Consider the following 15,658-nt stretch of genomic DNA (forward strand, 5'->3'; position numbering starts at 1 on the left):
AGGATGGGGCAAGAGGGATTCCAATGGGTGGAGCTATTGTTTCATCCCAGGCTGATGCTGCATTGAGGGGAATGCTCTGCCTGAGAAAGATGGTGTCTGAAGTATGAGGAAATGACTCAGCACAGGGATCCTGGTGGCTCACCTCTAAGCTCTATTCCCAGAGCCACCAACCCTAGACTCTTTTCATGCAGCTCTAGTTTGCTCTGCCCCTCCTCCAACGGAGCCCAGGGTGAGTGGCTACAAACAAAATTTTGTGTGTTAGCCCTTCAAGAGAGTGCCTGTGTTTCTAGCCATTTCTCCCTGGCAGACAGAAACCCTGTTGCTTTTCACAGCCAGATGTTATGTGCACAAGTTTCCCAGTTTTGGTGCTCTGAGCTAGGGAGCCCAGTTTGGGTTTTAGATTTTAGACTTCTCAGGGGGAATCCTCTATAGCTGAGATATCCCTCTAGAACTTGAGCTGCCATCTGTGGGAGCCTGGCCAGCCCTCTCATGTCTCCACACTTTTTACCAGTCTCAATGTGGCCTCCTCTGTATGTCCTTGGTTTTAAGGGTTCTCTCCAGCTAGTCTTCAGTTGGTTATTCAGGACAATTTTTCTATACTTTAGTTGTAATTCCAGTTTGGACCTGGAAGGTGGTGAGTATAGCTTCTACTTAATCCACCATTGTGTTGGATCTCTTCTCAAACCTTCCTTTTGACAACTGATTATCATTTTCCCTTAAAACTCTGAAAGTAAGTACCACTGTTTATAAAGCCCTTTGTCAGTAGTTGATTTACCTTAATGAGTCCTCCTATCCCACTTAAATCTTGAGATAAGTGATATTAGGGTCTACATGCTACCTAAAAACTTTGACATTGCTAGGAATCGGATGATGTTGGTATGTAAGAAAAGCTAATGCAATTCATTAATAACACAATAAGGAAAATTCTGGAGATTCTCAGCCAGAAAATGAAATGGAGGTGGTCTGCCCAGCATGGGGAGACACAAATCATGAAGTATCAAGACAGCTAATTTCAGTTTTTTTCTCACTCACCCACCTTTCCTTCAGGCACAACTCAGATAAAATTTGTATTAAATTCTGTATTTTCTGAGTCTTCAGAGAAATAAAAGGCACAAATAGTAGTGCATAAAAACCACCATTCTATAAGTTACTTACATATGGTTTCAAATATGTAAAAATCTGTTACAAAAATATACAACTACTTCATTCTTAGCAATGTAAAACCACTAACTGTCTTAAGCAAAAGGATAGAGTATGTTTGATGTCTTCAGCACACAGGGAAGGTAGAAGTGGAATGTGGGGAAATAGGAAATGAGACAAGGCTGTGAGGGATTATACATGGTCCTAGTCTACCCTGGAGAACCAGCCAATGAGGCAGGCTGGTATGCCCAGCTGTAGAAAGACAAATGGAAATTTATTTTCTTGCTCATAAATTTTTAGGACAATTCCAGCTTTGCTGACTATACAGTATTTTAGAGGGACTGAAATACTTGTGACTTCAACATAAGTATGTTTGTATTTAGATTTTAAGATATTTGGATACCTCTCTTTATTACCTACTAAGATATTGCAAATCATAAAGTCTTGGATTCAAACTACCTGTCCCACTTCTTCATTACTGTAGGTGTGGCCATTTCATGTTGATCTTCAGATGGTTCTTCAGTTTCGATCTGAGGATTAAATACAGTTTCTTCCCAGAGAAGTTCTTGTTCATTGCCTTGAGATACAACTAGAATATAGCTTAGGCTATTTGTCATTGAAGAAACAAAATCTTCAAAGTCAGGCTATAAAATAAAATGATAAACTGTTCAAGTTCCTGAAATGAATAGGCTAACATGGCAGCTACTACCCAAGTCAAGTTGCATCTTCCCCTTCATGATCACTGGGGAAGTGAATGGTATCCTTATAAAGCTCCTGTTAACAAACACATCTTTCAAGGATAAAAGTTCATGCCTAGCAGGGGTTGATCTTAAAGATAGTCTAATAACTATCCTCAAGCTTTAGGAAGTTTCCAAGTCATCTGAAGGGCTTGTTGTGTAAACACGGGTTTCTGGAGTCCAATCTCAGAATTTATGGTTGAGCAGGTTTAGGGTGGGGCCCAGGAATTAAATTTTCTCAAAAACTCCCAGGTGATGCTGATGTTGCTGGTCCAACACTTTCCTGGGGCTAATAGAGATGTTTTGAGTGATACAGCTAGTTTACAAAGTGCTATTCAGTAGAATTTTCTCTGTAATGACAAGCGTGTCTTGTGCTCTCCAACATATGTAACCACATGCAGCTACTGAGCACTTGAAATGTGGCCAGTGCAATTGAGAGTGAATTTTATATAATTTTAATGAATTTACATTCAAATGGACACATGTATCTAATGGCTACCATATTGGACAGGGAATTTGTAGAATTATGTCTCCTGAACCGAAGCCAGTGCACTTTCCAATACACAGCACTGCCTTTATTGTCATTCTTCAGGGAAGAGAGAATTTTAAAAATAGCTTGAGACAAAGGCTTTTGGATACAGAAAGAATTAAAGTTTTCCTGTAGGGCCCTGGCTGGGTAACTTAGTTGGTTAGAGCATTGTCCCCATATGCGAAAGTTGTGGGTTTGAACCCTGCTCCGGGCACATACAAGAATCAACCAATGAATGCATACATAAGTGGAGCAACAGATGGGAGCTTCTCTCCCTTTCTCCCTTCCTCTCTCTCTCTAAAGTCAATTAAAAAAAATTTTTTAAAGCTTTTCTGTAATGTAAATGACAAGAAGCCTTCAACCTGGGTTAAAAATCTCTAGATAATGCCTGGATATTTACTTCCAGGGCTCATGTAGGGAATCTTAGAGGACATAACATAATGAAGTTTTCACTCCAGAAGAACACAGCTAGACCAGCCACTTTTGCTCAACTTCTGGATATTTCTTCAGAGTCATCATTTTTGGCATTACCATGATATGGACACCAAAAAAGGCACCAGGAGCTTATTTGCTTGGTCACACTTATTCATTTGCTTTTCTATAATGAAGCTCTAAAACTTACAAGAATATATTCTATTTGAAAACACAGTGGTTTATTTTTTTTAACTTTCTTACCTGGTCTGCTAATTGGCTATAGAAGTTCCTCACTTGCTTTTCAGTGAGTACTCTCTTATCTTCTGCTTCTATGACAAATCCTTTATTGATGATCTTCAATGAGAGAGTAAGTCAGATTGAGAGATTGTGGGATCACATGCAAAACAAGTCAAGGACATTTGGATCCTAGGCTTAACACACCTCCCATATTTCAATGTATTTCATGTTAAGACCTCAGCACAATCCATGGGGCACTAGATGTAAAGTGGCTTAAAATTATATAGACAAGGAAGGCCTTCATCATGCCCCCTAGTATTTAAGTTTTCAAGGTTTAAACCAGAGAAACCACAATATTTATATTATTTAAGTGAATTGCCTCAAAATGTGAAAAAACTAACTGAATTCTGAAGAAAGATATCATAATCTTCTGAATCACTCATAAAGACATAAATTTATAAGCACTTCTTAACCATCTTTTTTCAAAATCATTTTAATTTTTTTAAGGCTTTACTTTGTTAAGGCTATAACTCATAATCTATTATATTTTACTCTTTTAGCAACAAAAATATGCAAGTTATTTGGAAGGACAGAATTTAAGGTTTAGCCATGCTTTACTTGTTTTAAAGAAAATTTAATGTAATAACAAATTCAGTCTGCATGTCACTCAAGTATAATAAAATGTAACAAAGGGAAGTTTTGATGCTAATCTAACAAGTCCAATGAGATAATAAACAACTAAATGTAAGTGCAACCTGGATTCAAAGCAACTTAGTAAATACATTAAATGATAGCAATAATTTGATCTCAATTTTATTTGGAAGTACTGAGTACCAAGTACCTCTGCTTCTATTATTAAAGCAAGCCCCAGTCTGGTCCCATGGGCTTCACCTATATTACAGAGCTGTACTTACATCTTAGTGACACCTCTCCTGACACTCCAATTTGAAAATTTTCTAAATACTCAAATCATGTCTGTTAAGTTACTAAGTCTCTGATAAAATAAAATAAGATCCAAGCAACATTTAAACTTGATAACTTCTCCTTTACTATAGTTGAAAAATTCAGTGTGTTTAATTTCTTTTTCATTCAAGACCTTTTTTAAACTTTTTATGTTCAGTTTGTTATGTAGCTTTTTACTGTATTCCAGAGAGGTAAAGTATTTAGTAGATATTTATAATTCACATTCCTGCAATGTTGTTTAGTACATCAAAACAACAAATTTCAGATGAATTGATGATAGTGTTGCCTCAACTAAAGGAACTATATAATTTGAAAATCTTCACTATTATATCTATTAAAACATATAGAATAAAAAACAGTAAACTGTGGGTATGGATATTATTTTTGATAACTTTATAAAATATACGCAATTTATGGGGGACTGGGATATAGTCTTGTGTCCACCTTCCCACATATACACCAGAATCTGTAATAAAAAAGGGAAACTATACTTAGAGAATGGTATTAATAAAATCAACTCATATTTGGAAGGGAGATTATATATACCATGACCCATGGACTATCATTTTCTTGTAGTTTAATCAGTGATAATGCTACTGTGGCTAAAAAAAGAATGCATGATGGAAGTTTATCAAGAGATACCCAACCCCTTCTGACATAGCTCCCTATGTGATCTCCTCTACTGTACATGCAATAGTCTTTCAAATTTCAATATAATTTTGTTGTTTTAACACAACGTCTTTGTTCAGGGATGAGCAAACTATAGCCTATAGTCAAAACCTGGCCAACTGCCAATTTTTGGAAATGAAGTTTATTGGAATATAGTCACAACCATTAGTTTACATAGTGCCTGCTGGTGCTTTCTCAATATGATCTCATAGCTGTGACAGAGATCATATATGCCACAAACTTGAAAATAGTTACTGAATGGTCCTTTATATAAAATGTCTGCTGACCTTTGGATTAAAATGCAATTTTCCTTTAAAAAATTTATCTTTTCAGGATTGCAAGATGGCAGCAGATTAAGTGGAAGCTACACTGACACTCTCCCAGGACCAAACTGGAATTACAACTAAAATATAGAAAAACCATCCTGAAAAATCAACTGAAGACTAGCTGGAGAGAATCCTCATAACCAAGGATGAAAAGTGGAGACAGCATAGAGACTGTTAGGAAGTTTGGAAATGCAAGAGGGCTGGCTGGGCTCCCACAGGCAGCAGCAGTAGTTACAGAGGGATATCTCAGTTGTGGGGAGTTCCAACTGAGAACTCTGGGGTCTAAACCCCAGGCTGGGCTTCCCAGCTCAGAGCACCAGAACTGAGAAAGGTGCCCACATAACAACTCACTGTGGAAAGCAGCAGTTTCTGTCTACCAGGGAGAGATGGCTGGAAATGCAGGCACCCTCTTAAAGTGCCAACATACAAAGTTTCATGTGCAGGCACTCACCTTGAGCTCCAGCAGAGGAAGGGCAGAGTGGACTAGAGATGTATGAGGAGATTGCAGGGTTACACATTCTGGAAATAGACCTCAGAGGGCACCTGTCTGAATTCTTGCTCTGAGTCACCCCCTGCCCTCCTACAACAAAGAACACTTTTTCAGGCAGACCTTTACCCTCCAAGCAGCTTTTGCCCTGGGTATGGGGGGAAGCAATTGCTCTATCCATTAAAAACCTCACATCCCACCCTATGGAGTTTACACCTTGCTATTGTCTATAGCCTAAGGCTCATTAAGAGACTTTGAATAACAATCAGCCTGCAGGCAAAGGCAATCTCTGGGTGCTTTGAGACTTTTCGAATCTGGTTCTGGACCAGGGTTTAGAAAAGTAGACCTTGATGTGCACCTTGCTCCTTTCCAAACACACCCAGACACAGCAGAGCAAACCACAAGCTGTGGATTGCTGAGAGCTCCAGACAGGGTATTCAAGGCCGGTCACAAACACCATCTGACATTGACCTGCACCAGAGATCCTCCAAAAGACTGGGAGTCATAGCAGATCTACCTAATACATAGAAATAAATCCAAACAGACAGCCACAATGGGGAGACAAAAAAAAGAAGCCCCACATGAAAGAATAAGAGAAATCTCCATAAAAAGAGCCAAATGAAATGGAGATCATCAATTTATTAGATATGGAGTTCAGATTACTGATTGTAAGGGTGCTCAGCAGCATGAGAAAAGATATGGAAACTATGAAGGAAATTAAGAATGACACAGCAGAAATTAAAAATACAGTGGAAGGAATAAATAACAGATTAGGGGAAGCTGAGGATTGCGTCAGTGAATTATAAGACAGGATAAAAAAAAATCACTCAATTAGAGAATCAAAAAGAAAAAACAATTAAAGCCCAGCATGGCTCAGCTGTTGAGCATCGACCTAGGGTCCAGGAGATCGGGGTTTGATTCCTGGTCAGGGCACATGCCCAGGTTGCGGGCTAGGCAGCTGATCAATGACTCTCTCATCATTGATGTTTCTATCTCTCTCTCTCCCCCTCTTTTCCTCTCACTGAAATCAATAAAGATATATTTAAAAAAAACAAAACAATTAAAAAACAGAAGGACAGGTTTAAGGGATCTGTGGGACAACATGAAACATAAAAATATTTGCATCATAGAAGAGCCAGAAGGTGAAGAAAGTCATCAAGGGATAGAGGACCTATTTGCAGAAAACTTCCTTAACCTGGTCAAGGAAAAAGTCACACAAGTTCAAGAGTCACAGAGAGTCCCAAGCAAGAAGAACCCAAAGATACCCAGGCCCAGACACATCATAATTAAAATGCCAAGAATTCCAGACAAAGAAAGACTCTTAAAGGCAGCAAAAGCAAAGCAAAAGCAATCTGTTACCTACAAAGGAGCTCCCCTAAGGCTGTCAGCTGATTTCTCATCAGAAACTCTACAGGCCAGAGGGAATGGCATGAAGTATTCAAAGTAATGCAAAATAAGGATCTGAAACCAAGACTACTCTATCCAGCAAGGCTATCATTCAAACTTGAAGGTGAAATAAAGAGCTTGCCAGACAAAAAAAGGCTAAAGGAGTTTATCACACCAAACCAACATTGCAAGATATGTTAAAGGGATTGCTGTAATAAGAAGTAGAAATAGAGAGAGAACATAGGCATAAAGAATTAAAATGGCAATAGATATGCACTTATCCACAATAACCTTAAACATAAATGGATTAAATGCTCCAATCAAAAGACAGAGTGTACCTGAATGGATTAAAAAAATGAGCCAAATATATGCTGTCTACAAGAGTCCCACCTAAGAATAAGACTCACATAGGTTGAGAGTGAAGGGATGGTAAAATTTTTTACATGTAAATGGAAATGGAAAAAAAAAAGATGGGGTAGCAATACTCATATCTGACAAAATAGACTTCAAAATGAAGGCCATAACAAGAGAAAAGTCAGGTCACTACATGATACTAAAGGGATTGATCCAGCAAGAGGGTATAACCCTGGCAAACATATATGTGCCCAATATAGGAGCACCTAAATATATTTTTAAATCTTCTGGAGGACTTTAAGGAGAGATAAACAGCAATATAGTCATAGTACAGGATTTCAACATCCCACTGACTATACTAGGAAGATCTTCCAGACAAAAAATCAACAAGGAAACAGTGACTCTAAAGGACACACTAGATTGGATGGATTTAATTAACATTTACAGAACATTTCACCCCAAAGCTGCAGGATATGCATTCTTCTCAAGTGAACATGAAACATTCACAGATAGACCACATGTTAGGATACAAAACAAGTCTCTACAAGTTCAAAAAGATGAAATCATATCAAGCATCTTCTCAGACATTTACACCATAGAATACTATGCAGCTGTAAAAGTGAAGGATCTCCTACCCTTTGAGACAGGATGGTGGGACCTGGAGAGTATTATGTTAAGTGAAATAAGCCAGAGAAAGACATGTATCATATGATCTTACTCATATGTGGAATCTCATGGACAAAATAAACTGATAAACAAAATAGATCCAGAGACATAGAAGCATGGAAGAGACTGACAAATCTCAGAGGGAATGCAGAGGTGGGGGAATGGATGGGGAGAGATTATCCTAAGAATGTATATGCATATATGCTTAACCCATGGACACAGACAATTGTGTGGTGATTGCCTGGTAAGGGCATCATGCAGAGTGGAGGGGATCAGTGGGGGGCAAAGGGGGGACATCTGTAATATTTTCAACAATAAAGATAAATTAAATTTAAAAATATTTTTCCTCTAAAGCAAAACATTAAATGCATCTTTAAGCTATCATGGATCTATATAGGACCATACATTTTTGACAACATACATAGAATAAAGCAAGCTAATGTGAGATTATAACAAGTATGGGTTGCTAATTACTCAACATGAAAAACATTTGCTAAAATCCAATATAAAAAGAGAGTTATTTAAATAAGGATGTCTGTGTGGGTCTAGCCTTTGTAAAGAGAAAACATTCAAAGCCGTTAGAGGCACCAGAAGTTCATTATATTCTATTTGACTCTAAGTGATAATCTGCTTATCTCTAAATTGACAATTAGCCCGGCTGAGCGTGGCTCAGCGGTTGAGCGTTGACCTAGGATCCAGGCAATCGGGGTTCGATTCCTGGTCAGGGCACATGCCCAGGCTGTGGGCTCCATCAGTGACTCATCATTGATGTTTCTGTCTCTCTCTCTCCCTCTCCTTTCCTCTCTCTGAAATCAATAAAGATATATTTAAAAAATAAATAAATAAATAAATAAATAAATAAATAAATACATAAATAAATAGACAATTAATAGGGTTGTTATTTTTCAATTAATTTAAACTATTATTGCAAAATATCACTTACTTTTTCTTTAATTTCTATAGTTTTTCCAGTAATCACAGCCTCGGGTTTGATAATAGCAATACTGTATAGTTTGTCTAGAAAAAAATAAATAAAGGAACTTCATTTTCTTGATATAAAGTCTAGATAATGAAGGTTTTGGTAATTAAAAATGTAAACTACTAATGTCCAGTAAATTTTTTCCACTGACAGCTTTCTTCTCATTATGGAATTTCAACTACTAAAGATTTTCTATTTGGAATCAAAGTGCACATCTTACATTTCCATACAAGGGAAACATTCACAACAGTTTGTAGTCAATAGGAACACACACAAAAAAATAAAAACCCACACACAAAACAGAGTAGGTGGGCACTGGTTATTTTTATAAAATTCACATAAATTAGAATCACACCCATGATTCATTCAACTCAGTATTATTAGTGAGTGGAGTTTCAAATGCAAGCAAACATCACAAACTAATGGAGTTATCATTATGGATTTATCCACATTTATCTACACAGTCTTAGATGTGTTTGCCCCTACTCCCTCCAGAGGGTGTATGCACTTTCATAGACCCACATAGACAACCCAGTGAAGGCAGGAAACTATTAACTGTAAAGTAAACTGGGACTGTAGATCATCAAGAAAGATTATTTTCACAACTTGAGGGATGAAATAAGAGGGTGCTGCTGTCCAAATTAGTTAGCTCTGGTTTTGCCTGAGTAACCTCTGAAAGGCTCCAGACATAGAGACCAGAGAGAAGGGAAAGAGAGCAAAAGAGGTTTCTTTTTAATATCTGAGTCTAGTATTGCACAAATAATCAATTATCCTACCAATTCCTTATCAACTAATACTGACGTCATTACCAGCTCTTTGCTGCTTTAAGTGATGCTGTAATGAGCATCCATGTATACAAATCCCTTACCATTCTTTAAGTTTTCTTACCAACATTTTTATTGAATACTTCCCCAGCATCTTCTGTATCTGGGTCTACAAATGCAATTTCATTATACTATGGAAGAAAAATGCAAATAAAACAGTTATATTTTAATGTGGTGGTGAGTTTTTTGAAATTTTATTTCTAATAAATATTTATAACCCAAAGGATAAAAGGTAAAGTGGAAATGTGCCTGCATTTATCTAGCACTACTTTTCTCAAGCTTTCCACTAAAATAGAATGAAAAATATTTAAAACAGTTGGAGTAGGGAAACTATCAGGAAAAAAAAAATGCATATACTGTATGCTGTATGGAAATGGTTAAAAACAAAACAAAAAAAACCTTTAAAACTTAAGAAGAGCATAAGGAATACAATAAGAAATATGGATTAACTAGAAAACAATAAATAGCCCAGCTGGTGTGCCTCAGCAGTTGAGTGTCAATCTATGATCCAGGAGATCCCTTCAATTCCAGGTCAGGGCATGTGTTTGTGGCTTGATCCTGTGGGGGTGAGCAGGAGGAAGCCAAATCAATGACTCTCTCATCATTGACATTTATCTCTCTCTCTCCCTCTCTCCCTTCCTCTCTCTGAAATCAATAAAGACATATTTTAAAAATAAAATAAAACAATAAATACGTAATTATCATGTTAAAACATAAAAAGAGTATTTGCTGTTTCAAGATCCATTTCTGACCATTACTATTAGTAAATTAGAAACCAAAAGATACCACCTTAACTTTAAAAAAAGTCTTGCTCAAAATAATAGCCCATTTCCTACTATAGAGTAAAATACTAGAAAGGATGGGAGGGATGGGGGTCTAAATTACCTGAGAAGCCCAAAAAGTGCTTCTATGATTCTTTATATATTTATATATTTATATATAAACATTGTTTTGGCAAGAGAATTAGTAACTTCAGATTCTCAATGGAATACTCAAAAATATTTGGATATAACTATACTGGAAGCATTCACCTTTATTAAAATCAGGAATAAGATAATTATGCCAGATATAACTTCAAAACTGATCTGACTTTGCATTTTGTTGAATTTTTGTTGGCCAATAGGGTAGCCACTAGCCACATAAGTTTATCTAAACACTTGAAATGAAATTAGTCCTAATTAAAATGTACCATAAGTGAAAAACACACAACATATCCCAAAGATTTAGTATAAAAAAGTGAAGGTAGTATACCTTATTTTTTATATTCAGTATATATTTAAATAGAATCTTTTGAATATACTGGATTAAATAAACAATTTTTTAAATTTAGTTTCACTGTTTCTTTTTTATTGTGTCTTTTGTGACTAGTAAAATATTTTAAAGTATGTATGTGGCTCATATTGTGCCTTATATTTTATTACTATCATACATTGCTGTGCTAGAAAAGGCAATTAAATAATAAAGGTAAATAACAGATGTGTCCAACAAAATTGAATATATAAAATAAATGTGATTTAATAAATTTCTTATATATCTGTTGTTATTAATTAAAACAGGATGTTGTTCTATAAGAGGGGCTGCAGCCTGAGAGTCAGGCTTAGTCTGACACACATGTAGCTCTAACTGAAATTTTCTCCATAAGCCAGGGAAGGTGGCAAGTGCCATCTTTGCACTCCCCCTCTTCTCTGTCCCAGGACTCTGATGTTCACATAAAGATAGATTGAGTGCCCGGCCAGCGTGGCTCAGTGGTTGAGCATCAGCCTTTGATCCTGGAGATCTCCATTGGATTCCCAGTCATGGAACATGCCCAGGTTGGGGGCTTGATCCCCAGTAGGGGATGTACAGGAGGCAGCTGATCAGTGACTCTCTCTCATCATTGATGTTTCTATTCTCTCTCCCTCTCCCTTCCTCTCTCTGAAATCAATAAAAATAAAAACAATAGATTGAGTGCACATCTGGTATGTCAGCTTTTGTGGCTGCCTCCCAGAGGACACATCCCTTGATAGCCTGGTTCTGGCAGCCAGCAGGGCTGGTGTTGGTTTGTTCAGAAGAACCAGCAATGGATAAACCATTCAGACAGAAAATCAATTAAATCATTGAATTTAAACTACATGTTAGACCAGATTGACTTAAGAGACATTTACAGAAGATTGCATCCAAAAGCAACAGAATACTCATTCTTCTCAAGTACACATGGTACATCCTTTAGGATAGATAATATGTTAGGCCACAAAACAAGTCCTAGTAGATTTAAGTAGATGAAAATTATATCAAGCATATTTCTGACCATAATGGTATAAAACTAAAAATTAACTAGAAAATACATAAATATATGAAGATCAAACAACATACTATTGAACAACCAATGGGTCAAAGAAAAAATCAAAACACAAATCTAAAAACTCTTTGAAGCCAATAAAAATGGAAATACAACATATCAAAACTTAAGGAATGTAACAAAAGAGTTCTAAGAGGGAAGTTTATAGCAATAAATGCTTACATTTAAAAAAAAATCTCAAATAAACAATCTAATTTTACACTTCAAGAAACTAGAAAATGAAGAATAAATGAAACCAAAGTTATCAGAGCAGGAATAAATAAAATAGAAACTAAAAATACAATAGAAAAAAATCAATGAAACTAAGTGCTTTTAAAAAAAAAACACAAACCATTTAGCTAGACTCTAAAGAAAAGAGAGAACTCAAATAAAATTAGCAATAAAACGGTAGACATTACAACTGATACCACAGAAATACAAAGGATCTTAAGAGACTGCTATTACTACCTATTAAGTCACTATCTTGAAAAGTTATCTGCACTCCCATGTTTATTGCAGCATTACAGTTGACCTTTAAACAACATGGGTTTGAACTGTGTGGGTACTTATAGACAGATTTTTTTCAATAAACATACAGTCAGCCACCCATATCCCTGGGTTTTGCATCTAAATGCAAATCAAAAGCAGTACTTTTGACCCATGGTTGGGAATCCATTGAAGTAGAGGGCTGACGGTACGCATTATTTTATTCCATTTTATATGAGGGACTTGAGCATTGGTGGATTTTGGTGTCTGCAGGTGTCTGCAGGTGTCCTAAAACCAATTCCACTTATACACTGAGGAAGGATTGAGTTTGAGAGGAGTCAAAAGTTATATAGTGATTTTATGACTGTGCAAGGGCTGGTTCTCCTAACCCCCGTGTTTTCAAGGCTCAAGAGTATTTACAATGGTCAGGATATGAAAACAAGCTAAGTGTCCATAACGGGTGAATAGATAAAGAAAACGAGGTATATATGTACAATAAAATATTATTCATCTATAAAGAAAGAAGGAAAATTTACCATTTTTGACAACATGGATAAATCTTGGGGGCATTATGCTAACTGAAATAGATCAGACAGAGAAAGACAAGTACTATATGATCTTACTTATATGTAGAATCTAAAAAAACTAAAGTCATAGATACAGAAAACAGAATGATAATTGCCAGAGGTGGAGGGTTGGGAGTTGGGAAATTCAGTGAAGTTGGTTAAAAGGTACAAACTTCCAGTTATAAGTAAGCTCTGGGGTATAATATACAGCATGGTGACTATAGTTAATACTATATTGTATATTTGAAAATTGTTAAGAGGGATCTTAAAAGTCCTTATCACACACACAAAAATGTAATCATGGGAGGTGACAGATGTTAACTAACTTTGGTGTGATAATCATTTTGCAATATATACATATATCAGTCATGTTGTACATCTTAAACTAACACAATGCTATCTCAATTATATCTCAACAAAACTGGAGGTGAAAAGATTTCTGTAAGAATTAAATCAGGAGATCTGCTTGTAAAGCTTAGCAAAACAGTAAGTCCTCAATAATTCCTAGTAATTGTAATTTTTAAAAAGAAGCGGGGGAAATGGGGAGAGACAGAGGAGATGATTCCCTGAAAAAGTCAAGAAAAATGTTCTTAGATAAGAAAAATTATTATAATAAATGTAAATTCTTTATATTTGTCATTTATCATTTTTCCATCAAAATGATCATTTTTTTCTTAATGTTCTTAACAAAGTACTTTGTAGATACTGTCAATATTAGCACAATAACACATAGTGCAAGCATTTTTCCCAGTTTACTGCCTTCCTTTTACATTTTAGAGTACACTTCAGTTTTAAATAATCAAATCTATCAACTTTTCCTTTCTGATATCTCTGTTCTGTATTATATTAATATGGACTTCCTCAACCTATGACAATATAAGAGCTTGCCAATATTTTTTTTAATATTTATACTTAGTTTCTTTGTTTTCAGCTCTTTAATTCATCTGTTGTTTATATATGTATGTATGTATGAGAAAATGATACAACTTTTTATGCAAATAGTAAACCCAGTATTCCTAAGCCCCTTTATTGAACTGTTTATCCTTTCTTGATTTAAACTGAAATTTCTATAGCAAGTACTTGCAAAAGTTTGGGCCTATACAGTCTCATCATTCTATTTTTCAATATTTCCTGGCTAGTCTCTACTTTCTGTTTCTTGAATTTATGCTTTCCCTTGTATTTTGCTGTTGTTGTTTGTTGTGTGTATGTTTGTGCTTGTGTATTACAATAACACCAGTTTCTCCTGTTTATTTTCCTATATTTCTGATCACTTTTTTGTGTGGCTTACTTTCTTGTGCTATTATGTTCATACCTCCACATGCTTTATGATTTGTTTCTTAAAATATTTATTTATTCTTACACAGTAATACACTTCAACACAGAAGGTCTCATACTAAATATCCAATGTAAGTGTACTATTTTTATTCATCTATCTTGGCCTCTTTCCACATCAATAATATAGAGCTAAAACACACCAAATAACATTCTACTGTGGATTTGAATAATTATGAAATAAATTAGAGATATTTTATGTATTGACTGTTGCTAGCATTTGTGTTGATTCAAAATGTTGTTTCTAATTTAACCTTTAAAAGATGACATTTAAATTCCCGTAGTGGGGTCTCCAGGCCGGAGCTTTTTTTGGCATTTAAATTCAGCTCTGCAGGCATTTACTTTTTTGCCTCTATCTTATCTATTTTTTGAGTTATTTATGAAAAGTAAAAACATTTATAAAGAAAATGTATTGTTTATTATTAAAGTTATCTTTTAATATATGTTACTGATGTTAAAAAATATAAAAATTACATTTACAATTTAAATTATATTTTGCTGGGAACTAAAGTTCCCTTTCGTCTGATAATTAAAATTTTATTGTTGATACTATTGCAGATGTCTCCCATTCTCCCCAGTATATGCCTGGCTCCAAACAGCGCCCTCCCCTCTTGGTCCTCACTACACTATTGTCTGTGTCCATCAGCTATGCATATATGTTCTTTAACTAATCTCTTTACATTCCTTTATTCAGGCCTCCCAGCCCCCTCCTCTCTGATATTTCTCAATCTGTTCCATGTATCCATGTCTCTGGCATTATTTTGTTCATCAGTTTATTTTGTTCATTAGATTCCACATAATAGTGAGAACATATATTTGTCTTTCTCTGACTGGCTTATTTTGCTTAGCATAATAATCTCCAGGTCCACACATGCTGTTGCAAAGGGGAAGAATTCCTTCCTTTTTTAGAGCTGCATAGTATCCCATTGTGCAAATGTACCACAGTTTTTTATCCATTCATCTATTGATGGGCACTTGGGGTGCTTCCAGATCATAGCTATTGTATTTAATACTGCTGTGAACATAGGAGGGTATATATTCTTTCTGATTGGTGCTTCAGGATTCTTAGGATATACACCCATAAGTGGGATTGCTTGGTCAAATGGCAGATCCATTTTTAATTTTTTGAGGAAACTCCATACTGTTTTCCAGTGGCTGCATCAATCTGCATTCCCATCGACAGTAAACTAGGGTTTCCTTTTCTCCGCATCCTTCTCTGCACTGTTGCTTGTTGATTTATTGATAG

General features: G+C 35.8%; 1 protein-coding gene across 1 annotated transcript in view; it reads right to left on the minus strand.

Annotated features, from left to right (window-relative positions):
• The window catches only part of NME8 (NME/NM23 family member 8), a gene marked incomplete at its 3' end in the record, with an annotated part of 66,387 nt that overhangs the window by 24,951 nt on the left and 25,778 nt on the right, over nucleotides 1–15,658 (minus strand). The window contains exons 7-9 of the mRNA XM_081146827.1: nucleotides 9,776–9,842; nucleotides 8,852–8,925; nucleotides 1,600–1,784 (exon numbers count right to left, since the gene is read on the minus strand). Coding sequence (XP_081002953.1) covers nucleotides 1,600–1,784; nucleotides 8,852–8,925; nucleotides 9,776–9,842 — 326 coding nt within the window. The remainder of the gene's footprint in view (nucleotides 1–1,599; nucleotides 1,785–8,851; nucleotides 8,926–9,775; nucleotides 9,843–15,658) is intronic.

This window comes from Miniopterus schreibersii, assembly GCF_964146895.1.
Source record: "Miniopterus schreibersii genome assembly, chromosome: 9".
In the NCBI taxonomy this organism is placed as follows: domain Eukaryota; kingdom Metazoa; phylum Chordata; class Mammalia; order Chiroptera; family Miniopteridae; genus Miniopterus; species Miniopterus schreibersii.